The following is a 25,896-nucleotide window of genomic DNA, read 5'->3' on the forward strand; positions in this document are numbered from 1 at the left end:
TGGAGATGGAAGAGGAGAAGGCAGGCTGGGAGGGGAAGGAGTGGGTACTGAGTTCACTGGTGCTGCAGTGGGTGCAGGATAGTAATACTGAAGGTAATAAAGACTTGTTTGAGGTTTGGGTGGCTGAGTAGCTGGAGGAGAGGTAGTTGTAGGCTTTTTAGTGACAAGGGTAGGAGCTTGCATCATTGCAGGGTAGTAGAGGGGGTAATACAGACCAGATGGATATTGAGAAGGACCGGCAGGTAATTTGGAAGCAGATGTAGCTTGAGGGGAAGGGTATTCTGGCTTCTGTGCAGAAGAGGGCAATTTGACAGACTCTGAGGGGTGGAGGGACTCCTGAGGCCGGAGCCCTGGAGGACTACCTGGAGTGGGCAGAGGGGGACGAACAGGTTGTGAGCCAGGAGGGTAGACCTGGGGAAGCAGGGGGTACTGGAACCCAGGATAAGGATAACGGAGGTAGTCAGGAAGTTGCTGCTCCTGGGTCGGAGGGGAAGGAGGAGGAGGAGAAGGGGAAGTGGGTGCAGGATCTGGGACGAAGGGAACCTGAGAGTTGACTGGACAGGTGAGGATGTACTCCTGCTCATCTACTATGAGCTGGAGATGAAGTCCATCCTGAAAAAAAAGTCACATTACATAAAACCGCTGCCTGTCGTCTGCCACAATAACTACTTAAAAATTAGACAACTTACTCCACGAGTGACACAAGGAGCCCTGAAGAAAATGAAGAAGAGCAGATTTTCACGTTGAGAGTTGACATGGTACGCACACTCTGCAGATACAAAGGGAGCCCAGCCTCCATTCACTGAAAAACAGACACACATTGTTTTGTAGTCAGTCAATAAAAGGTTAAATTCTGATGTAACCTGTACTGACGTAGTGTCCTCTGTATTTTTTTTTCTGGGAATTTGGAAATTCTTGTTACATGCATGCACTTCATGTTCTACTTAGTACATTTAAATGGGACTACTTTTAGCCAAATAAATAAATAATCAAATAAAGGATCAGGAGACCTTCATGGGAAATAAAACCAGTAACACATGAGTCTGTAATTTCCTGGCAAGTTTCCTGGAAAGAATTGTATAATAGTACTAAACAGAGGGAAAATAAAGACATACTTCTATGACAATTTTAGTTAAATCATGTGTGTTGAGTTGTATTAGTTGGTCACTTCCAGAGGAATTTCTTTTAAATAACCTCTAAATTCATATGAAATTTTAAAAATTCATATTGTAAACATGGATTCTTTTAAACCAGACAACAACCAACAAACCTATGATTCCTAGCATATGCATGTCCTGCTCCTGCCCATCAATCTGCACTGCCATGCCGTTAGGGGAGCAGAAGACTGAAGGGGCCGAGTGGGGAACAGACGGGCCAAGAGTGGACATCTGTACTGGGCAGGAGAGATTCAGTGGGATGCCCAACCACAGCATGGGCAGCACGTAATTGCCATTCTGACAGAGAGAAAGAAAAGAGGGAGTGATGAATAAAAGGACACAGAATGATGACAAGTGGAAATATAGCATAGTTGCTGCTGGTACCTCCTGCGTAATGTAACATGCATCATATGGCACCATCATCTCAAGGTCCCTCCATGAAGTCTTCACTGAGGCACAGTATGGAGGCAACTGGGACAGAGAGATGGGAGAGGCTCCCACTGTAAAAAGAAAATAATGAAAAGCTGCAGTGCTGAGAAAATGGTTGATTCATCATTTAGTCAATCCATAAAATGAATTACTTATTTAGGTCACTCATCAAGCTAAAATGCCAAATAACACCTTGTTTCAGCTTTTCAACTGTGAGGATTTGCCTATTTTCTTTGTTTTGAATTACTGAATTTTAATTATCGTTGGTTTGGACTGTTGGTCACACAAAACAAGAAATTCGAGGACTTTAATCATACTCGTAATATATAGGCTACAGCATAAATGACTGATGAAATCATAGAGGGGTGGGGGCCATGAATGGAAAATGAAAAACGAAATGTTTTAATATTGTTTGTGTGGTTATATAATAATAGTTTTCTCCAGCATGCAGGGGGAAACAAACTCTTGAGCCTATTATTCAAATTATATTCAAACAGTAGCAGTCCATTACACCACTGTCAGCATCATAAATATCACCATGTATCTTACCTCTGTCCACTAACAGTTGTGTGAGTCCTTCTCCGGAGGCAGTGAAGATCATGGCATTACGGTCACACTGCACCACAGGCCTCATAGCCAGCCACTCAGAGAGGTGCTGACTGGAGTCGGAAGATGGCCCCAAGACCTTCCCCTGGACTCCATAAAAACCTAAAGGATATCAAACATCAATTATGTAAATAAATAAAGCTCGATCAAGCTCTCCTGCATTATGATCCCTGAAGCAGTTTTTACTTGTGGAGTCTCTTTGATACTCATCCTCAGAATGTGAAGGCCAGGACCTTGGCAGCGTGCTGACATTACCCAAAGTCCACGACAAGCTGCTTTGCGCAAAATTGCTGTCAATTTTATCAAGTTTCGGTCCAATTAAATCTGGGAAGGGCTTTCCTGGAGAGGCAGCAGATTCAGGCCGAAGCTTGTGATGTTGGTGAGTGTTTAAAATATCTGGCCACGGTGCTATACTCACCGCCCTGCAGAGCTGAAACGTGTAAAAATAAATGGTTACTACAAATAAAAACGAGGTTATCTTTCCTTTCTCTTTGCAAGGCATAGTTGGATTGTTGACGCTTTTGCTCCAGTGCGCACAGATGCGTCACCTGCAAATGAGAGCAATCAACTAAGTGTCTTCAGGCACGGACCAATTAAAAACCAAGTAGACAGACGCCAATACCTGATGGAACATGTTAAAAACTCACTCAAGACCTTATTCCTAAGGTTACGTTACAGCGAGTAGTTAATTTGTGTAATTTGCTGTCATCTAAGTGCCTATCATAGATAACCTCCAGTTCAAAGAGGAGCAGAAGTCTTAAACATACTCGATGCATTTTATTTTTTTAGAAAAATTCCGTAACTCTGTATCCACTGTGGGGATCTAAACTAATGATGCATTCATAGGGTTTCGACGCATATAATCCTCAAACGTTTGATACTTCTCCACCTTTACATTGTTTGGAATGATATGTTGAGTTTATCAGACATACCTATCTTAAGCTAATGTTTTAAAGACTAATAGTTTTCTCCATGTTGGTAATGATGGAAATAAGTTACTAAGCATCATCAAATTGCCAATTTCACAAGCTGCCAAGAAAATATATTCTTTATCTTTATATTTATACCTTTATTTAATCAGTAAGTCTCTTGAGATGCATGATCTCTTTTACAAGGGATAGCTTGCCAAAATGGCAGCATACAATAGGCATCACAAAGTTACACTAAACCAAACAAAACAGAATCTGAGAGATATAAGAGAGATAAAAACTTGACGGCCTGATATGAAGGCAGTGTTTATGATGAAGATGAAGTTTATCTTATACATTTTCCAAGCCTGCAGTGCATAATATGAAAAACTGTTTTACCAAGTAGAGAGCAGACTCCAGGGATACTGAAGATTATCCATCTAATCTGATAGCTGTTAGAAACAGGAGAAAACATTTCACAAAGGTAACAGGAATATTACCAAATGAAAAGGTTGGCTACCTTTATGAAGAAAGGTTATTTCTCTGTATATAAAAATACTGGATTTGTAGCAATATTATCAACATTGCTTGTTTAAGGTGGTATTGACTGATAACCTACACTCTGTCAACATATCAATACATTTTTGGATTGTACGTTTTTTTAATAGTTTCATACTCTTGAGATCTCATGATTACCATTAACCCCCAGAAGCAAAGGAATAAGCAATCTTTTTTAAATTGAAAATAAGCAGACAACACCGAATCTATCCTCTTCCTTCATTCACAGACATTTTCCATTTGCTATTGCCCGAGGGAAAACTCCTCATTCTCAACATATTGCTGCTGGCTGAGTAGTTTTGTCCAACAAAGAGGTGAGCACTTGATACAAAGATGAGTGCTAGATGTAGTTTGGAAGAAAAGAAAAAGTGGCAGCTACTGACCAATGTTTTATAGATGAGGTGGAGAGATGGTGGAGAGATGAAATATGATGGATTCATCTGCAGGAATGAGTCATGAGTTCTTGGAGAGATGGGAGGAGAGCTGGGCAATGATGACTTTGGTGGAGTTTCTTTATTATTGTGTTGCTGCAGATTTGCAGTAGGCTGCTTCGGGTGGGACTGCAGTAAGCCTGAGCGTCCAGAGGCAGAGAGAGACGCAAGAATTAATCTGAAAAGCTCAGACTTCTGGTGCTCTACAGAACTTAAATCCTGCAGTGACGGCAGTGGTAATCGATTGGATGTAACGGGAATGTGCAGAGACAGTTCAAAAGGAATTGGGTAGAGTTGGGAGCTGGGGAGCGGAGTCTATAAAGGGCAAAGAGATTTGCTGTGGCAAGATGTGTGCTTTGGAACAACCTCAGTACACTGTTATCACAAGTGGCCTTTGATGCTTGTTGTGTGACACTTAAAGAGAGAAAATTGAATATCAGTCAATTTAGTAAAGGTATGAAACAACATGTGCCCCCAGGATGCAGGATGTCCCCATCATGAAACCTGTTAGGATGATACTGAGGTGAATAAGGACATTGTAAATGGCAGGAAAGCTCTATTTCTATCAAGCAAAACTTATATTATTACTATATTAAACTTCTAATGTCCTAGAAAACAGAGACAAGCTTTTTGCAAAAACAATATTAAGAGTTAGAAATAAGTATTCAAGGAAGATTAATTTAAATCACATTTAATCATCCTTCTCTGCAGTCAAAATAATGTCATCATGTTTTTCAAATGAATAGTTTTTTATTATTAGAATGAAGAAAAAAGATCTTAAATAAAAGAAATGCTGCTTTTGGTCTTATGTAGCTGGACCAAACCAGCATCTAACTATCTGAAGTGACATTTGCAATGTGCTGCGGCTGACATGCGACAAGATGTGGATTCATGTTTGTACGCTAGACAAGAAGAAGACTAACAGGAAAGCTAATGCAGGTTGTTGTTCGGAGTCTGTGGGTATTGTGTTGTGTAGCAGGACACTATCAGGCTCTGTGTGACCGTTTGCTCTACCTATGATCGATCAATCCAAGATTTGAATTGCTTTATCGAAATAAGGACTCCAGCTATGTATGAGGATTGCAGAACAGTATGTAATTAAAATAATGTAAAATATGGGGCCCAATCATGAAATGAAAGGAATGAGTATATTGATTTCTCCCTTTTTTGTTCCCCCAAAATGAGAACACAGGACGAAGGATTTACAAGCAGATATGTATGCTGCTGGAGACAAAAATAAAAGGCAATTTGATTTCAGCTGGACTTTAAATAAGGCCTTTTCAACAGCAGCTGCTCCTCTGTAATATGTGTCCAATGAACACTCAGTGCACAATGGATGTTATATTGTACCCTCTGTAGAGGCCCACATGTTGTGATGGGAATAGAAAACACCGCTGACTCAGAAGTGGTGTACGAGGGGGAATCAGCACTGCTCATCCACTCACCATTCACTGTGAAGATATGACAAACCATCAGGGTTCAGATATAATGATTTCAATCTTGACTTCCATTCAGACTCACTGCCAGGAAAAAATACTTCCCCTGGTCTATTCCCACACCCTCTGACAGTAATATCACTCAAATGAATTTCATCTCAGCAGCACTATAATAAAAACAGAAATTTACACTAATGGCTCTATCAGCCAGAACAGAGAGTTACATAACACATGACTTGACTCATGCATCTAACAAACAGCCACAGAGCAATTTATTCACACCCACCAAAGGAGTATTTGGTTTAATAGGACAAGTCTAGGGATACCAGACCTGTTTATAGTGTCACCTTCAAAGACTGTTACACCATACCACAGGAAAAAATATATTCATTTAGCTGTTTTACTCCTCTTCTTTTAGCATTTGAGCACAATTGACCACAGATGACGTGAGTGAGGAAGTGTCAGTACAATCTTGATTTATTTCCAGGGTTGAAATCTGTACTGTCAACACATGAGGGAGCGGTCAGTAAGAGAGCAAAGGAAGTAATTATGGTATCTGTCCTCGTCTCACCCCCAGGAGGATAAGGCAGTCATTGTCATGCACGGATCAGGACTACCTCAGTCTATGTGGTCTTCACTGAAAAACCTCAGCCCGAGGGGGGATAACACAGAGTCAGAGATGAGCTGAGGCCTGTTAGAAAAGACCAGCCATAAATTCTTTAACAGGTTTTCAAAACAGCCCCTTTGCCCTATGAAAAGACCCACAAGTATTAGAGCTTGCTCTGCATCCAAGACAGGTGATAAAAGGATTTAGTAGATGTGCACTGTCTGCCACTGTAATCCCCTAATAACATGGCGTTATTTGACTGCAGCCAATAATAATACAAATATCTGTTTAAAATATGACAGTTTGCCATTATCTGATAAGTCTAGCACGTTAATGTACTCCATCGTGCTTCTGGTGACCATCATTGATAATATAAATGTATTTTTGCTGTTCACTTCTACCCTTTTATTTTCTCATTTAACAGAGGCCTATATACAGAGGAAAAAACAAATGTTTTATCACCAAACTGTGAGTTTATAAATGTCAGAAAAAGGTTCCTATTCATACATTAAATTAATTGAATTTCCAGTGGAATCTCAGTCCATTGCATGAGTCATTAAACCACTTGAAAATAGCTGAAAATCAAATGTCAGTATATATTTTTGGTATTTTGTGCTCTATAATAGTGAAAAATGCCTATTATAAATTCAATAGAGGCCATGCCTTAAATCCTCACATTTAAGAAGCAAATGTTTAGCATTTTTAATTTAACAATGATTATTTAAAAATGTTCAATTATCTTATCAACTTAATAGTTGCCAATAATTTTCTGTTGATCAACTAAACAATTAATCAACCAATTGTTGCAGCTCTAATTACGAGCACATAAGGGAATAAGAATAGATCTGTCTACATTCAGAGTTCTTTCCTGACACATCTGTTAAACCTTTTTATAATCCACAAGAATATTTTTGTCTCCACTTCTGCTCCCAAATACTTTATCTGTGTTCATCTCTATCCTCCTCCGTGAATGTGTTTTATGCATGTCATTGTACTTTTATGTCATGTAAACCTCAGGGGAGTGGGAGGATGAAACCAAGATCCTGCACAGGTTCCTGTCCACCTTCAGCTGGAAACACAATAAACATCAGTTCAATGCTGTGAGAGGACTGACTGACAGGCGTACGTGTTCAAAGCTGTCTATTGATCTGAATTGATTTTAATTTCAGTCTGTTGCACCAGTCACAACTGCATGGATTAACATTTCATTACTAGCTTGAAGACAAATAGCCATCAGAGTATAATAATGTGGCAGCTCTGGTGTCTGGAGCTGCACCACTGTTTATATCACTTCTTAATGCCCCATCTTTGTAGGAGTCATTTTAAGTGCATAATGAACCAGAAAATGTGTGAGAGTAGTCTGAAAGCACAAGAACAGCACTAGCACTGCAGGATATGTTTATGTACTGTATGTCCAAAAAAAAATAGTTTTATTATATTCATGTGAACATTTGTGCTGCTACAGACAGTTTATTATCAACATAAGACACCCAGGTGAGCTGTTAAACTAAAATAAATCAGATGAGTCTGAAGCAGCCTGGTAAAGTAGAGGAATAAAAAGAGAGCAAGAAGTAACACATCTGGAACAGCTTCAGGTGTTAAAATGAATGCTTTTGGAGACGTTTGCCCTTTTTACGCAGCGTTTTGTTTTTTGGGGGTTTTTTGTATGCGGGGGACCTGAAGCCGTTTGGTTCGTCTGGACATTTCATTGAAGGAAAAAAATTTGAAACTTTATGGGTGGGGCTTGGTGAAGGGAAAGAGAGGGAATGAGGGAAAACAGGGTGATGTGTGTCTTGCGAATTCAAAGCTGGGTGGGTCTACAGTGTCTCACATTCCCAAAAAACTCCCGGGCCGTGCGTTAAAGCGCTTTGAGGTAATGTTTATACACGTTGTTTACATTTTTGCACAGTTATGATTTATAGATGATACTTTATGACGCAATTACGCAAGATTTGGATGCTTTTGAGGTGTGCTGGTCGCAGAAAAGTACATTTAAGCGTAGTTAAGATTTGCTCTGAAGAATTGTGCAGATGTGACTGAGCGCAACAAAGACGCGCGACTGAAAACTGCAGCTGTAAAGAGAGATTATAAATCATAATTGGTTCATATTTCGGTTTGTAACATAGAAGGTGTGTTTTTTATTATTCTCAGTCGTCGTATTCTCGCGCTTTTTTCAAAGTTTTTGACTATAGTACAGGGCCTGTATGTGTGTAACAGAGCGGCACCCATTTGGGAACACCTTCTAAACAAACGCGCCTTTCTTGTCAACGGAAATAGTCTAAAACCATAAAAAATGAGTCGTGGAGCAAACGGACAAGTTTGTCTGGGTGCTACAAATGGGTGTCAAGTCATCCGACCAGACTTATTATACGAATCACTTTTTAAATAGTTTTAAGGTCTGAAACTTTGGATTATGTGAGCAGCTTTCAGGAGCCTGTGGTGTATTTGACAGCAGCTGTGCAGTTATTCAGAAAATTGTCTGAGAGACTTCTGGGGCGAGTTTAGACTTGCATGCAACGGATCTCTCCCCCTCTGTCGTTTTTTTTCTTCTCTTTCTATTTGAGACAGCATTTGTTTGGGGACAGATGAGTGTGTGAGGTCTGTCATGGGCTACTTTTGGGAATACATTTCCAATTTAGGGCCACTTAAACGGGGACAGTTTGTCCAATTGTGTGTGTGGGGAGGAGTGGGGTTGTGTGTGTGGGGGGGGGGGGGGGGGGTGGTAGCAGTGATGGTCAGGGTTAGGGTAAGTCTATGTAATGTCTCCTAAAGTGACCATGACCTGTGTGTGTGTGAGTGAGAGAGAATTGATGTTTCCTCAAATGCATGGAAACTAATTGCAGTGCATCCTTCCGCCTCCTACCATTATCAGTTTTTCAGAAGGCCACAATGTTGATGCTGGCTGGAATCGTCCTTCTGCATATCACCACCATCATCCTGCTTCTGGTGGCCACCATTGATAATGTAAGTGGATTACTACCGTTTTGTTATTAAACAGTATGTCTGTACCATTACAGAATATATAGGCTATATTTTAAAAGCAGATATGTAAGAAGACACTGAATACATATATCCTTGTCCCGTTTACATTTGTAGGGATAAACATTTGTTGACAAACTTCGACCTGTCTTGATATCCTTGGTATGTATTTGTATGTATATGTTCTGTGCCTGCAGGCCTGGTGGACCAGCGCAACAGTGTCGACTGACTTATGGGGCAAGTGGGAGAGGACGGAATCAGTCTGGCATTACATGAACCTAAAAGACTATCCAGAGGGTAAACCTTTAATGGATGTTTTATGAAAGAGATTGGTGATCTGAGAACAGTTACTTTTGCCACAATTAAGTTTAAATGATGACTTGATACTAGATAGGCCCAGATGTTAAGATGTAGAAGCAGAGAGGAAGCTGATCAGGAGATTGTATATGGTCAGAATCAGAGATCATAGGCTGATGAAATAGTTTACACATTCTACAATATCTTCATAAATGATCAAGTTTATGATATTAAAAATGAACAGATCAGCAGTAAGCAGTTATGATGCATAGAACCTTACAGGACTGTAGTTATTGTTGACCCATCACTGACTATGTGTCTGTGTTGTTGTTTTGCAGAATATCTCCAGACAGTGCAGGCTACCTCAGTGCTGGCCTGTATTTTCACCATCCTGGCCTTGTTTGTGTTTGTGGCTCAGCTGTTCACTCTGCCCAAAGGCCAGAGGTTCACCTTCACTGGCATTTTACAGCTAATCGCCTGTAAGTAACCTGAGGTCAAATGTCTGACCTGCAGCTATAAGAAATAATGATTTATTTGCTTGCTTCTTACAGCTGAGATGCTTGGCTGTAAAAACAACAATGGTTTGAGACCTCTGTTAAAGGCTTGTATTTCTGTATAACTGTAAATATTTTCATTTGATGGGGCTTAACTCTTCTCAGCTTCCAGCAGTTCAAATAAATGCTCTTTCAGAGGAGGGAAGGAGTAGCACCGCAAACTAATAAATTGAAGTGGGCTTTATAACTAGGACTGAATTGGCAGAATGTGGATCATGATCCCTAAACAATATTGTGAGCCTGTCAGGACCTCTGTTTGGATCCTTCACATCACATTTGACACCAGATTTATTAAGGCTGACGATTGACTATCAATGCTCTGTTTAACTTACAGTGTCCTTGGATTCATTTTTTATGATGATTAAACATTTTCATACTTCAGGTTATCAGCCTTTATCGTCAGTGATTTGGCTTTTTACCACAGCCTGTTGGTCCTCTAAATGTAATGCAACTTTTGGTTGTATTTGCCAGTTAAAATAGGCAGGCATTGACAGATGTGGCTGAAACCAAAATAATATTTTTCAGGGAGGGAGGCAATTTTATGCAATAGGAGCACAGAGGTGATGGTTTAAAAATGTGAAAATATAGGCTGCAATGTTTTTTTGTGAATGTGCTAATTATTGGTGGCAACAGAGACTAGAATATTGTGATAAAAATAAGTTATAATATTCATTAGGGTTCAGATCAGAGGGCAAAATGAAGTCTGCTTATGCTGTGTTGGCTCTTTAAGAGTTGTTGGGACAGGTTTTTGGTAAAACTGAACTTATTTATGTAAATATCTGAATGTCATATATTCAATATTAAGATGAGTCTACAGCCATCCTCATGGCTCTGTGAGATTGTACTTGGGCATAGTGCTTTGGGCTAAATTCTAACCTGTTTATGCTACACAGGTATAATGTTTAAAGCTACAGCTAATGATTATGTTTATTAGTTGATTGTTAATCATCGGCATCTGAAACCAGTGAAAAATGCCAATTGCAATCACCTAAAGCCCAAAATCACACCTTGAACATTTTTGTTTTATTTGACCAACAATCCAAAATCTCCAAATATTTAATTTTATAATGAAAGACCCAGAAATGCAGCAAATTCTTACATTTGATAACCTGGACCTATTAAATATTTGACTGTTTTGCTTAATAATCTATTATCAAATAGTTGTCAATGTTCACCATTTTAGTTTAGTGTGAATCTTGCTAACATCTGCTAATTAACACTAAACATAGAGCACAGCTGAGGCTGATGGAAAGGTTATTACTATTTGCAGATAAAGTCGGAGGATCACCAAAGTTATTCAAATTTATCCTGAGAGGAACACAAATGTTTGTACTTAATTTTAAAGTGATCCGCCCAATGGTTGTTGACATAACCACAAATCTATACCTCATAATGGTGCTAGGGGAAAAGTCAGGATTCATTCATTCTCTGGAGATCCTGAATATTTGTAAAAGATTTCATGGAAATCCAGCCAATAGTTGTTGAAATATGTAAGTCTGGACCAAAGTGGAAGCCTAACAGTCAAGTTTATAAAGTTGTGTTGTAATTTCTGCTTCAGAGTGACTGCTCGTGAGTCTTCTCTCATAATAGGGAAGAATAATTACCTGAATCACCTGGTCTGGGTTGTACAGTATTTGACAGTGTTCCCCTCTTCTTTCCTGCAGGCCTGTGTATAATGATTGCAGCCTCAATCTACACAGCCCAGCTTCACGTCAATGAAGAAGGAAAGTACGGACACTCCTATGTCCTGGCTTGGATCTCTTTTGTCTTCACCTTACTCTTAGCTATCACCTACCTCATCCTGCGGAAGAAGAGCGAGTAAGAGGATAAGAGGAAGACGGTCAAGGCTGGGATCATATTCCTTTGAATTTGGAACAGACAAGAATGGGAATGTTTTTCAGAGTTTGGGAAAAACCCATTAAAGGTTGTTGATTTTAGCTACATTTGCAGCTAGGAAAGTTGGAAATAATATTCAATCGCTAACAAGAGCCATTTTATATTTTGAATAGTAGTTAATTATTAGTTAATTGAACTCATGCTAATACTTCACTTTTATGGACTTTTTTAAATTCAGATATCTATTTGATTAAATGGAGAGTGAGGCAGTACAGGGCACAAAATAATGTTTGAGATTGGGAGGGTGCAGCCCCTAAAAGTGCTTATTAAAGCAGTGTGAGCATCGTTCCATTGGATAGTTACATAAATATATTTGGAAAACTCAGTCATGTTTGTGATTTAAGGGAATAGCTCATATTTTGGAAAATTCAGTTCACTTATTTACTTTATTCTGTAGAGTTAGCAAATTGCTACCACTTGACACAGTGGTATCAATTTTCTCAACTTATTCAGCAAGAAAGCTATCATCCAAAAAGATCTCTTTGAGAATCTAACAGAGTTGAGTGTTTTGGCCCTCGGTAAAAAAGCTTTTTTTGAGATGTAGTAGTTGAAAATACTAATAACGTACTTATCATCCTGAAGTATCACGTCGTGAGGTTTACAGCTACTACTGCAGGTTTCCAGAGTCAAGAAGTGAAAAATACTGTATCTGGGAAGGTACGGCGTGTTGGCAACACTACAACATTCATGTTGCAGTACTTGATCAGAAAACACAAGCCTTTATTTACAGTACAAGTAGTTTTAATCGTGTATCATTATTTTACAATTGAAGTATAGTGTATCCATTGTTTTATCTATGTATATTATAACCATTATATTTTTGTAATATTTTCTATTGAGTGTTTTTTAAATTACATTTGATTTTGTGTGTTTGTAGTTGGCTGCTATCATAAGAAAGTACATGAAATTTGTACAAGTGAACATAACATGAACCAGGGATAGAGGATGATGGTGTTTCATTTTATCACATTTCAGAACTATGCATTAGAAGGTTTTGTTTGTAATTGCGTTTGAATTTAAGCCATATCATTTATTAATAAAAAAAAAAAATTATAACATAAGGCATTATGTTTCATCTATTTAACTGCTGGGAATAAATACTACAAGATACAACTCAAAACAGTCACTATTACAAGGCATAATAAATAATTATTAACTGGCCCAGTGTTGTAACTTGACACATTTTCACATCAGGGTGACTAAACAACAACATACTACAAATTTCAAATGGGTTTTAACCGATTTTTTAAATCCATGTGATTTGATTTGATAAGGAAAAGTTTTATATTGTGTGTGAGTTACAACACTAGTTTTGAAAACAACACTTCTTCAGGCCTTACAACAGACCCAGTGAGAAACAGGAATGTTCCATTATATAAAGTATTGTTCCCAGAGGAAGTGAGTAAAAACTGGACTGTACTAAATGCCTTGGCCAGACGGCGTGATGCGCTCCTGAACCACCAGGTGGAGAAGGTGATTTTGCTCAGCAGTCAGGAATGGCCTTATGGATGAAAAAAGCACACAAACACATGATCAATATGGAAAATCAGTGCAGCCAATAAAATGCAGCTTGATCGCCATCACATGATGGAAATTTACATGTTTGATCGCTCACCATAACTCAGTCTGAAGAGACTTGAGGGATTCTGTGTCTTTCTCCTGACACGCCATCTGCAAAACAGATTTGCTGTTATACACTGCGCAAATAAAATGGTAACTGCAAATTCAGGAGACCTTGACAAGGTATCTGAGTCGTTTTATATCTTACATAAACATATAAAGTCCGCCCATTTGGAACAAATTGCTTAATCTTTTTCAGTAAGGGTTTTTTAAGTGTTGAGTATTGATTGCCACATGTTGGAGGACACAGGTTAAAGTCTAATAACAAACACAACTGCAAATGCTGCAAATTCAAATACAAAAATTAAATTTCACAAGACAAATCCCTGCACATGTGTCAGTGTTACATGAAGGCCATGAAGTCCATCATATTTCCTGTATGAGTCAGAGAGGGTCAGGAAATCCTGCGAACTGTACAAGTGGATGATAAAACTCACCACGACTGACTGCAGGAGGAGGAAAACATTCTCGGGCAGGAAAGTCACTGAAGGAGAGGACAAGTATCATGTTTACACAACTCTAAGTAACCGTCCTTCATAAAAAGAAGGACACAATTTCTGAGTTTCTATTTTTTTTTAAAAATGCATGTCTATGACTTTTATTTTAAATTGAATGTTGTAATGCAGCTACCTTGGCTGTGAGGGTCAAAAGACTCCCAGGCGTATCTCTCCAGAGTCTGTGCATGTTCTGGTAGCAGCTTCTGAGGTGGAGGCTGCACAGGAAAACAATAAAGTTGGAGTATTAAAGTAGACTCAGCTGTGCCAACAATGACAAAAAGTAAGTAATGCACAGGGGTGATATATACCCATACAGGGGTAGAAAAGTCTGAAAATATCAAATATTTTCATTTAAAACTGGAAATAGTCAGAAAGTATGAGGATTTAGAAACATTTCAGGAGACGTTATGACATAAAATGAACAATAAATGTTAAAGTTTTGAGCAAATTTGTGGCATTGACCAGTTTGTCTGGCCTTTGGGAAGGTCAGATTTCCTTGAGTTGTATCTCTTCCATTAAAGTGTTCAGATGACATGAGGGTGGATTTGATCTATTCAACAGAGGCTTGTTTAAGTAACTCAATTTGTAGCCTGTGTTCACCTGCTATTAACATGACTGTGATTCAAGTTTCCAGCAGATCGTTGCATTGTGATAGTGGAAAATATGGCATCAGAACTGAGTCAAAGTGTCAGAAGTCAAGTTGTTATTCTAAGCAAAGAGCAGCTTTCTCAATATCAAATCATGTCTAGACTAAAGGTTTTATAAGGGGCAGTGCATGAAATCTGGGTCAGTTGTATCCAAGGCATGATCAGACAGACCAAAAGCCAGGACAACATCAGAAGATCAATACATCAAGCTTTGTTCCCTGAGGGATGGAAAAGCAACTTCATCACAGATACAGCATTTGCTAAATAAAGAACACAAGACTTCAATCAGCAAAAGTATTGTCTAAAGAGGGCTGTCCTGTAGAGCTCTCTGAGGATGAGTAGCAGTTTCTAAACCACTTCTCAGGAGGGGAAACAAGGCCAAACACTTGCGGTGGGTTAAGAAATACCAGCATTTCATTGTGGATGACTGGGGGAAAAAAATTACTGATGAATCCAAGTTTGAGATTTATAGCAGTAACAGAAGAGTGTAGAGGAGACGAGCAGTAGAGAGAACAATATTGCAGTTTATCAAACCCAAAGTGAAACATGGTGGTGGGAATATTCAAGTCTGGAGGGGTTTTGCCTATTCTGGATTTGGACACCTGCTCTGAATTGACTTTACACCCTGACCAAGGAAATGTACCACTCCATTCCTCATAGGATTCATACTGCAGCAGGATAATGACCCCAAACACACCTCAAAGCTTTGCAACAAGTACTTGAAGACCAAAAGAAGACCAAAGAGTCTGTCATGGATTTTCCTCCACAGTCTCCAGATCGCAACCCCACTGAACATTTATGGGAACACTTGAGCACTGAGAAAGTCAAAAATTCAGTAACATCACAAGAAGCTCTTGTCAAATCATGCTGGGATAACATGGGCCGAGTTTGTTTTACACAAACTTGTGGAGAACATGCCAGCTGGAGTGCTTTGCTGTCATTAAATCAAAAAAGGGGGAAACCCAAATACTGAGATATTCTGACATTTATGCAGATCTTTTTATATTATCATTTGTCATGAAAAAAAAAAAGTTTTACATTCAAAACAAATGCAAAATAGAGGTCTCTTGACTAATGGTCTAAGACATTTGGACCCCACTGTAAATAACCAGTATTTCAATGCAATATTAATTCTCTTTGCAGATGTCTTTCCATCATTTTATGTTGAAATCTGAACTCTTATTCTGCTTCCCCGACAGTTCACCCTTTGCTAGTTTGTGGCTGTTTGACAATGAAAGACTGGCAGCCGTACATGTGTTAAAAACGCTCATATTTGCTCTTCTGTGCACTTTGTTCCATTACAGCCACCTATAAAACCAGTGAAAGGGATTAACAGTGTAGGTTTGATTCCTACTTTTCAAAAAAATAAAAAATGAGGTCACACTGGATTTTCCTCTTCAGTAACACACCATTACAAAGATATAGATGATTTTCTTGGGTTATATAGCCTATCACAGAATCACCTGTTATGTGATACCACCAAAATCATGTCCCATAACTGCTGTGATAGTATTGCATTATAAGTTTACTCTTATATTCCCAGCCTTCGTTTTATATGGATTGATGTATGAAAGCATTGTGCTTACCTCAAGCAACATCAGCAATAATACTCTGGAGAGCTCACATTTTGCCACAATGTCCAGAAAAGCCCCTTAAAAGATTTAAAGAAGACAGAAGAGAAGTCAAGACAGTTCCACATTTAAGACTTTCCAGTCGGTGAAATCAAATGCAGTCAACATCATGACTGCATAAGGAAAGGAATAGATAGATGTATGTATATTTATGTGAGAAGACTACTGCCTATCAGAGCCTCACCAACAGGGGTGCTGGTGCCTGGTAGCTGCAGTCCTCTCTCCTGGCATATAAGTTGCATCTCTGTGAACACTGACAGCGCACCATCGTAGTCACCTGCAAAGATACAAGAACATCAAGTCATTTAGACTGTATATAGACGTACACATAAAGCCACAGGATCACCAAAGTTCATATAATTAATTCACTAGGGACCATGAATGTCCGCAAGTTTCATGACAATCAATTTGGTAGCTGTAAAGATATTTCACTCTGAACCATAAACCTCATTGTGGCTCTAGTAGAAAAGCCAGAGGATCACCAAAGTCATTCAAATTCATCCTCTGGGCATCTTGAATGTTTGTACCAAGTTCCATGAAATTGATACAATAGTTGTTGAGATATTTTGGTCTGGACCAAAGTGGTGGATAAACCAACCAACCAACCTTTAGAGCCATGCCGCTATCTGATTAACACATATTAGCTACATAACCAGATGCAAATAGACTCACGTGTGAGAATTTTACATGTAGCCATTTCTCCCATTGACAGCAGAACTTCAATCGGCGTCTGGGTCTGCAACTCTGCCGCCCTCTGATAGTGAACTATAGCCTCTCCTGGTCTGTTCATCTCCTATTGAAGCCAGGGGAGGGTATGAGATTAACATATCATATGAAATACATCAACTCTAAGCAGAAATAAAGATAATTCATCTTTTGGGACAACTTGAGGCTGGAATCCAAAGTTTTACCTTGAGCGCATTGCCAAGTTCAAGACACAAGCTGGCTGCCATCACAGGCTGATTCATCTCGATGTACACCTGTAAACCATTTGTACAAAAGCATTACCCTACTGTCTCTGTGTGAGTGTGATAACAACAGAGAACACTTCTACAAAATCTAGTCTGAATACCTCTAATATGTTCACATATTCAACAAAGAATGACTGATATTTATGCCACACAACAGATACTTTTATCACTAAAACATATCATCTAAAACAGAAAGCTAGATATCATCGTACCTTGATGGCAAAGCTGTAACAGTTGAGTGCAGCCTGAAGGTGCTCATCAAAGCCCGGAGCCTGCAGGGCCCTGTTCTCCTTCTCAGACGAGAGAAAGAGGCGGGCGGCGTCGGTTAACGCCAGGGCCTCTCCAGGAGCGTTAAAGAGAGTCTGCTCACACCTGCAGTCAAGACATTCAGGATGTGTAAGAACAGCAGAGGCACTATTCAACACATCAACAGTAAATACACTTACAACATAAAAGTTTGGGCACCCCTCGACAAATAACATATTTTGGAGATTTTTTGTAATTGAAATGATGTAAACACAGCCTCTCTATGATATGGAAAAACACAATATTTTCTGCAACCATTAACACATTGATACTTTTTATGTCACAAATTAAACAAAAAATAAAAACATCACTGTGGTGTGTGATCATCCAACTAGTAAGTACGGGGTCACACCGCCTCTGACAGTTATCACTGCTTTTTTCAATTCTTGTGTTTGGGATTTTATCTCATTCTTACTTGCTAAAGGCTCCTAACTCTATCTTGCATATACAGCTCTTTTAAGATCAACCCACAGATTTTCAGTCATGTTTAAGTCTCGACTGAGGGCCGTTCCAAAACTCTTAGTTTTTGTCTCTTGAGTTAGTCCATGGTGGATTTGAGGTGTGTCATTATACTATACCATTATCAGATGATCTGACTGACTGCTTTGTATGTCTTACTAATTTTACAATCTTGGAACCCAAATTTAGCCTCTGCGAACGCTGGCCAATATTTTGTAGGTTCCCATGTAAGAAGCGGATATCCAGATAACAGATAAGTGAAACCCAGGTCAAGACTTCCTCTACAGCGTCCTGGTCATTGTTTGCAGCCTGATTAGCAACTTGCCACAGTCCGTCCAGATGATATTTTAGTAAATCTCTATAAACAGTTATATGCGTATGAATACAGATACATTTTTAAGAAAAGCTAATGAAAGCTAAGTTGCCTTTAGACGATAGGTGATGGGTGTCGAGTCGCATTTTGGTCGAAGCATTCCACCTTTTTTGCTCTCTACTCGGACTGTTTACCTGCATGCAACTAAAGTTTGCTCAAATGTAATTGGCCAATGCTATAAAACTACAAAAGGAAACCAGAAGCCTTCCAGTGACAAATATATATATATAATATTCAAGAACTCAGCAGATTGACTTCATTCAAACTTTGTGAAATTCTGATCAGTACTGTCTGAGAAATTTCATACATCTATTAGACAAGCTTAAGTTTAAGCCACATAGCCATTTCTTCAAAGCACTTACTTACTTTTCTGTGTGAATTCCACACAAAAGTAGGTATTTTCCAGAGGCAGCTTATTCTAAATAGGGTTTTCCTTCATGCGCTAATGTGTCTACATTCTTTTCATTTACTTTACTTATGATGAGGTTATTGTGAAACCCATTTCAACCCAATTAACTTGCCTCTACTCCTCTGGAAAGGCTTTACACAAGATTTTAGAAGCTGGCTGCAGAGATTTTTCCCATCCAGTCGCATGAGGACAGTCAGTGAGGGTGAGCTATAAGGCCTGGCTCACAGTAGTCTCAATGGTGATTAAAGGGGTTGAGGTCAGGTCTCTGTGCAGGCCAGTCAAGCTCTTAAACAAACAATTTTTTTATTAACCTTTTGTGTGTGGGAGCAGACATAGGAAGGAGCCTTTTCTAAACTGTTGCTGCAAAGGTGTGAGCACACAACTGTATCAAATATCGTTGTTTATGTTTGGAGGAAAATTCCCTCTTTGTGTTTCCTGTTGAGCTGAAGTAAAAAGATAGCTTGTTAAAAAGTTTGTAAAACTGGAAAATACCCACCTGACTTGACTAATTTGGTCTGGTGAGGCCTCATATAAGCTTTAGATAAATGTTTGAATGTATTTTTTGCACTGGATTTTGTCCCTCATCACTTACATTGAAAGGATGTGAAGAATGGATCTTCTAATGGTTAATACAACAGGAGGAAGGATTACAGCAAATAAAACCTCTTTCAGTGTTCATTTCAGCACCTGACTGCTGTTTTAAGACAGACTTGAAAATTGTAAACCTATCCTTTAATTGTACATCTGTACACTGAAACTGGTTGTAAGTTCACATGAGTCCTCTTACCGAGCCATGGCCAGGTTACAGAAGGCAGCATACTGCAGGCAGTCCTGCTGCTTCAGTTCCTTAGCTAACTGACCTGAGAGGACAGAACAAGAATGAATGTGATATAAATGAACAAGAAACAGTTTAAAGGCTGGGCTCACATTTTTTCCAGTATGTCTTAAACATAAACAAGAGTCAGGTGCCCAAATGAACACTGCAACCATTTTTCCTTGCCGTAATCATTCAACCTGTACATACTGACCATTAGAAGACCCTTTCATAATACATTTACAAGTGATGGGGGGCAGACTCTACAAGCCTCCTTCTGTATGAAAATGTATTAAAAATGTTTTTATCTGAAGCTAATATGAAGCTTCAGTTAATTTATTTCAACATTACAGTATTTTCAGTGCCAAGTTCCCTCTTTTTGTTTCTATACTTCCACTGCAGATCAACAGGGAAAAACACAAAGTGGGAATTTGGTGCTAAAAAGACTGTACAAGTGTCAGATATCCACTTGATATGACTAACTCAGACTGATGAAGCCTCATATAAGGTTCAGATGAACTCTTAAATACATTTCTGCATAAAATGACTGTGTGGACACAATGAGGATTTTGGCCCCCATCACTTTAAAGGCCCGTTTGAAGAGGATCTTTTAATATTCAGTATGAACAGCAGGAATGATTACAATGAGGAAAACATCGTTCAATGTTCATATGCGCACCTGACTGTTGTTTTACGACAGACTTGAAAATTGCGAACCTATTAAACAATGATACAGAGCTAGGAGAAAGGCTGGTTGGTGTTATGTTGTGCACAATCTGTGAATACGGTAATTTTTATGTTACTTACCAAACTGCTCACTCGCCTCTGCCACATTGGGCTTCCGAAGAAAACGCCTGATAAAAGGAAAACAAGCCTGTCAGTTTTCTAAAAGTTCAAAACTAGTGTCATCAAGCTGTAGCAAATCCGTCTAATTGAATGTCGAGTTAACGAGCTTTAAGAGAGGAACGATTCACGTCGTTATGAGGTAACTTAACCTTAGCTTGTTTAGCTCACTGTGCTGTAGCTAGTTAATGTTAGTTGTCAAATAAAGCAGTAACACCTTTGTTACTATGTTTAATAAACCTGGACGGAATAAATACAAGCTATCGGCATTTCATTCGCTCTAAAGAATAGAATAAAAGCACATCACCACACACACAACATCGAATAAACCGTGACACTGACAGGAAATGTAACGCTAAAGGCTGTTAGCTAGCTGTGTCGCTTATCTCTCAAATTATTGCCTTGTAAATTTGCACAAAACCTGATAATAAGTCCTGTTTCTATTAGAGCTAATGTAAGCGACAGCCTTACTTCTTCAGTTTATTTGATACAGCTCGGTATCTCGCCAGAAAGTCTCCCTCTGCAGCCATGATCGATGCAGGAAAAACAACCACAACAAACCCGGAAGTCTGACTGACAGGAGCGCTGGCATTGGTTCGTAGAATCCATAACTCACAATTTAATTGGTTATCGTAAACTAAGGGCGGGGCTTTCCAGAGGCGGAAATACCCAAATAAGGAGCGATGGTGCTGAACCCTATGGCTGAAACACACAGATCACGTTTTCAAGAAATCAGACTGACACAAGTGGCAGAAGCACATTTATTTATTTATTTATTTACAATTTCTGTATACACATATTTGTTTTATTTGTTCAACTTTAGGGTATTTTCAGTAATATGCTATCTATCTAAAGCTAGGCACAGTTCTGCTACTACTAAATACCTAGATACTTCACTATAAATAAGGAAATAGACCGCTTTTTAAATCTTATTGTACATTTTACTAAGCAACATTTATTTGTTAGATATAGTTACTAATTATTTGCATATTCAGCTTTTACCTGTATAACCTGTAATTAATATATAAAATATGAAGCGTAGCTATACAATAAGTAAATCACCCAGCATTATCTAAATGGGTACCTTTAGCTCCCCTGAAACCACCTATAACATTAAAATGCTGCTTACATGTCACTGCATTAGTAATAATAATTTAATACTATAATGTATAATGATGACAGAGGCAATTTATAATGCACAATGAGTACTTTGATTTTTATACTTGTACATGTAGGTGTTTTGTAGTTTTACTTAAGTAATATTTTAAATGAATTACTTTTACATGTAACAGAGCAAAAGAAGCTAATCTGCTGACATACATATCACAATCTTGTTTATGATTCAGAAGTTCTCATAGACGGAGTCAAAAACACCCTCATCCTTCTTTTCTGTGGTTTGCATCATCTGTGGAGGGAAGAGAAGGCAGGTCACCAACTGCAGGTTTTTACACTGGTAACAGAAGTGCCAAAAGTGATCACTGACTGTTTCGGGGGTTTCCTTTGTTTCCTGTGCAGCTATGCTTTGGTCTGGTACTGTTTCGGTAGCTGAGTGGTCCAGCACACCATAAATGGACCTGGGTCGAGCCTCAAGACTCTGAAGACATTTTTCTCATTAGTTTCCAAGAAATATAAAAAGATATAAACGTGTGGTTGTAAGAAGAGATTAGGTATAAGACATTTAGAAGAATAAAATGTATCTATTTGTACTGATGAACAGAAAGCTTCTTACAGCATAGAAAGAGGATGAAGATGCTACATCCTCTTGGTCCTCCTTCAACTCGCCCTCCTTCCTTTCTTCCTGGTTCTGCTTTTGTTTTTTGCCACGGTCAGTGATCCTTTCTTTCTAAAAAAATATAATTGAATGTATGTAAAGCAAATAACAATGACATGAACTGGATAACACACAAATTTGTCTAAGAAATGTGAATTTTCTCATTTTTTCTCAAATGTTTTTGATAGATTAATTTTTTTTTAAAACAATCAAACATGAGAGTCAAAATTATAGGTAGCATAAAGGTTGCAACAAATCCATTGTGAAACAGCTGAACACACTGATGACAGAGGATCAGCAGGCTACATTAGATAATAACTTAACTTAAACACCCTGAACATATCGTAAACATATAATGAAATGCTCTCTATGTTTACTCTATAGTTAAGGCTTAAGCACTGAGAAATGAAATTTAGGGGACTTAGACTGAGATTTGAATATTGAGGTGAATGGACTCAACTTCAACAGGAGCTTAAAAAACTAAGATACGATTTTAAAAATTATACAACTTTATTGATCCCCACAAGGAAAAATTTGAAACTGAGCTCATCTACAACACTGAGTCAGAACACTGCAGTTAAAGTCTGACACTAAGCAACACTCATTTCACCATGCTGTTGTAATCTTACCCAATGTCCTCTGAAGACATACAATGAGCCAACCACACTGAAAATGAGCAGCACACCAGTGAAGAAGGTCAGTGTGATCACTTCCCACATTATAGCCTCCTTGTAGCCCTCATCTGGAAAACACACACCTTTCAATGTCAGTCTGTGCCAGGAATGCATCATAAAAGGACATCAGAAGTTGGCTGAGAAATTCTTCTTCTGTGAAGCAAGTAATCCACTGGCCACTTAGTAAAGATGTTTATTTAAAATCTAAGTGATGTTTAAAAAGTAAATTGTGATTAACTGAATATATTGTCAGTATCTGCATTAGTCCATTTTTTTGACACATACAGTGATTATGAGGTGTCATAAAATGATTACACAGATAAGAGAGCAAGTAGAAGTAAAATACTATTTTTTAGTGTTTAGTGTTTATCCACACATGCTAAACTTTCTGTTGCACTGCTAAGTCTCTTTTTCTTTCCCAGTTTTTCAGCCGGTCACTACATATGCTGTTTAAACCATATTCATGAGCAGCAGAGTTGGAAAAACAGTTTGAGTCAGTGCCCGGGCTGTAATTTTGATTTCTGACAGCTCTTTCTTGGCAAAAAGAGCAACAGAAGTGTCAACATACGGGTGGGACAATGGCTGCAAAGCCACCATCACTGACAGTTACATCCATATAAAATCCAACTGACATCATGCATATTTCCAGCTCCAACAATTTTTTTTTCTGGAGCACAACCGGAATATCTTTGCATGATTATATAATTTTTCTTATTTATTTTATACCAGTCCTTAATGCAGACCCTCGGTTCAGCCTCTGTCTGAAACTGCCATTTTAGCTCCTGCCTCTTTAAGACCCCCAAATGAGCCCACTTTGTTCTAATTGTTTAGCTCCTGAAAACTGGACCCCAGCAGACTTTTGACAGTCCAGGAAACTATATTTAAACTTCAAAATACAAAGTTCTCAAATAAAACTTTACATGTTTGAGTCCAAATCTGATCTGAAATATAAATTTGGAAAATACGACCAACCCATGGGACAACCTTTGCAATAAAGACAATGAAATGGATGGCAGCTTGTGGGCACGTGAAAACACTCTGACATCATGTGTGACCATTATGAGAAAGAGGATGTAATACCCCCCTTTAAGGATCTATATATTTTCTATCTTGCTTCACTTCTTAACAACCTGCTACAAATATAAAATACAACAAAAGTAGCAAATTTAGGAAATCCAAATGGTGTGACTTTAAGGCCATCAGTTGGCACAACTATTTATTTTAGAAAATGTGTGAACACCCCCATGCCAGGACAACAGGAACCTCCCACTCTTCCAAATAGCAGTGAATTTCACTTCCAAATTAAAAATGTTCAACTTTTGACCCCTCCCTTTTTTAGATATCACATTGCTTGCTATCCCATAATGCTTTGAAAGGGGATTGACTGGCATCCTGTGGAAAATGAACAGCATAGCATTTTGTGGGTCTTCACCAGCTGTGACAAGGTTGTAAGTGGACATTAATTGAAGGCATTACAAATAAAACATTTTGGTAATCACTAATTAATTATATAAAAACACTTGTTTAAGCATTCTAAGATTACAAACTCATCACAAGATAAGTATATTTCAATATACATCAGATTAAAGAAAGCGCACACTTCATAATCATTTTCAATTTGAAAAGCAGACACAAAACTGAAGAAATATGTGTTTCAGAGATATTTACTACCCTAAATATCGTTTTTAATTCAATTATGAATTTCATTCACATTCTCTTCTTTCCTTACTCACCTCTCACTCGGAGAAACCAGTAAGCTTTGATTTTGTTGTATTCGCAAAAATATTCTCCTGAAATGTTCACTTTTTTCAGCTCTAAGGAGAACTCATTCCTTTCTAGCTGGTCAGCTGTTGCACGGATTTTGTGGTCATATATCTGTTGCTTGTTTGGGTCGTAGCATCTCATGGTATCTTCGGTGTGGTTTGCTGGTATTGTCACATTACATTTAATACTGAGATTTTCACCTTTGAGGGCTACAAAAACTGTGTTTTCCAGTTGTACTACAAACAAAGCAAACAAACAAAGTGAAAGCATTCAGTGTCAATATTATAATTACAATATAATCCATCATACACAAGTTGTTGAATGACTTACTCAGGACATCTGTTTCAGAGCGCACAGAAGGGAGGAAAAATACAAATATCCAAGTCAAGATGAAAAAAAGACACCAAAACCGTTGAGATGCCATCTTTTTTACATGCTCATAGACCTCTACGTCTAGTCCCCTTCAAAATGCTTGTTCTGCATGTCCCTTTAGTGTTTCTTAGTTTTTGTTGGTTATAAACTGTGTTGGGTTTCCTGTTTCTGGCAAAGCCACTTCCTCAAAATGTTAGTTTTAAATTTTTCTGGACACAGAGTCATTAGGTTTATTAAAAGGAGAAGAACATATGTGGCAATAGTATATTTATAGCTCTGACTCTCGACACTTAAGATTAAAACATTATTTACATCCACAAGAAGCTTAGAAAGTGTGCAAAAACAGCTCCTGACATGTTGTAGGTTGTGTTGAGAGGCAGCATTTCTGGTTGCATTATTGCATTACGTAATCCTCTTTTTTCCTCTACGCAGTAAGACAGTGTTGGGGAAATAAAAGTGTGAGCCACAAGCACACACTTCATCATGCAGTTTTAAGGCAGAAGAAGAAATAGATTCAAGAATGGTGATAGACAGGGGGGTTGGGGGGGGAGGGGAAGAGGAAGAGGAAGAGAGAGAGAGAGAGAGAGAGAGAGCGAGAAAGAGAGAGAAAGAGAGGAATTCAGTTGAAGGTGACAAATTGCCTGTTGTTAATGTGAACCAGCTGTCGATGGTCGTGTGACTTCTTCACCGCAGTAATTCTCTGTCGAAATGCTCTAGGAGAGACGTGCAGATGTTGTGGTGCAGCGGTTATTATCATTTAACCCCATTTGTCTGTCTGTCTGTTTTTCTTTCTCCCTCAACGCCTTTCTTCCTTCTGCCTCTCCACTGACTTTTTCACCATTTTCTCTCTGGCTGTATTGGTGGCCAACTCTGACCTCACCTCAGCC

The 25,896-nt window shown here is 38.6% G+C and overlaps 2 protein-coding genes across 2 annotated transcripts; one reads left to right on the forward strand and one right to left on the reverse strand.

Moving 5' to 3' along the window:
- The first annotated feature begins 7,926 nt into the window (after nt 1-7,926).
- On the forward strand, nt 7,927-13,251 carry emp1 (epithelial membrane protein 1). The gene is made up of 5 exons (XM_053329994.1): nt 7,927-8,005; nt 9,005-9,096; nt 9,309-9,408; nt 9,747-9,887; nt 11,627-13,251. The coding sequence occupies exons 2-5, from the start codon at nt 9,022-9,024 to the stop codon at nt 11,782-11,784; spliced, it is 474 nt and encodes a 157-aa protein (XP_053185969.1). The 5' UTR covers nt 7,927-8,005; nt 9,005-9,021; the 3' UTR covers nt 11,785-13,251.
- f8a (coagulation factor VIII associated) lies at nt 13,226-20,968 on the reverse strand. Its single transcript, XM_053329916.1, has 12 exons — nt 20,900-20,968; nt 20,393-20,439; nt 19,559-19,631; nt 17,437-17,596; nt 17,165-17,233; nt 16,926-17,046; nt 16,438-16,530; nt 16,209-16,273; nt 14,109-14,190; nt 13,916-13,962; nt 13,474-13,529; nt 13,226-13,359 (listed from the first exon to the last, which is right to left on the reverse strand). The coding sequence occupies exons 1-12, from the start codon at nt 20,956-20,958 to the stop codon at nt 13,278-13,280; spliced, it is 954 nt and encodes a 317-aa protein (XP_053185891.1). The 5' UTR covers nt 20,959-20,968; the 3' UTR covers nt 13,226-13,277.
- Nucleotides 20,969-25,896: the final 4,928 nt, after the last annotated feature.

The sequence above is a fragment of the Scomber japonicus genome, chromosome 2 (assembly GCF_027409825.1).
Source record: "Scomber japonicus isolate fScoJap1 chromosome 2, fScoJap1.pri, whole genome shotgun sequence".
Lineage (NCBI taxonomy): Eukaryota > Metazoa > Chordata > Actinopteri > Scombriformes > Scombridae > Scomber > Scomber japonicus.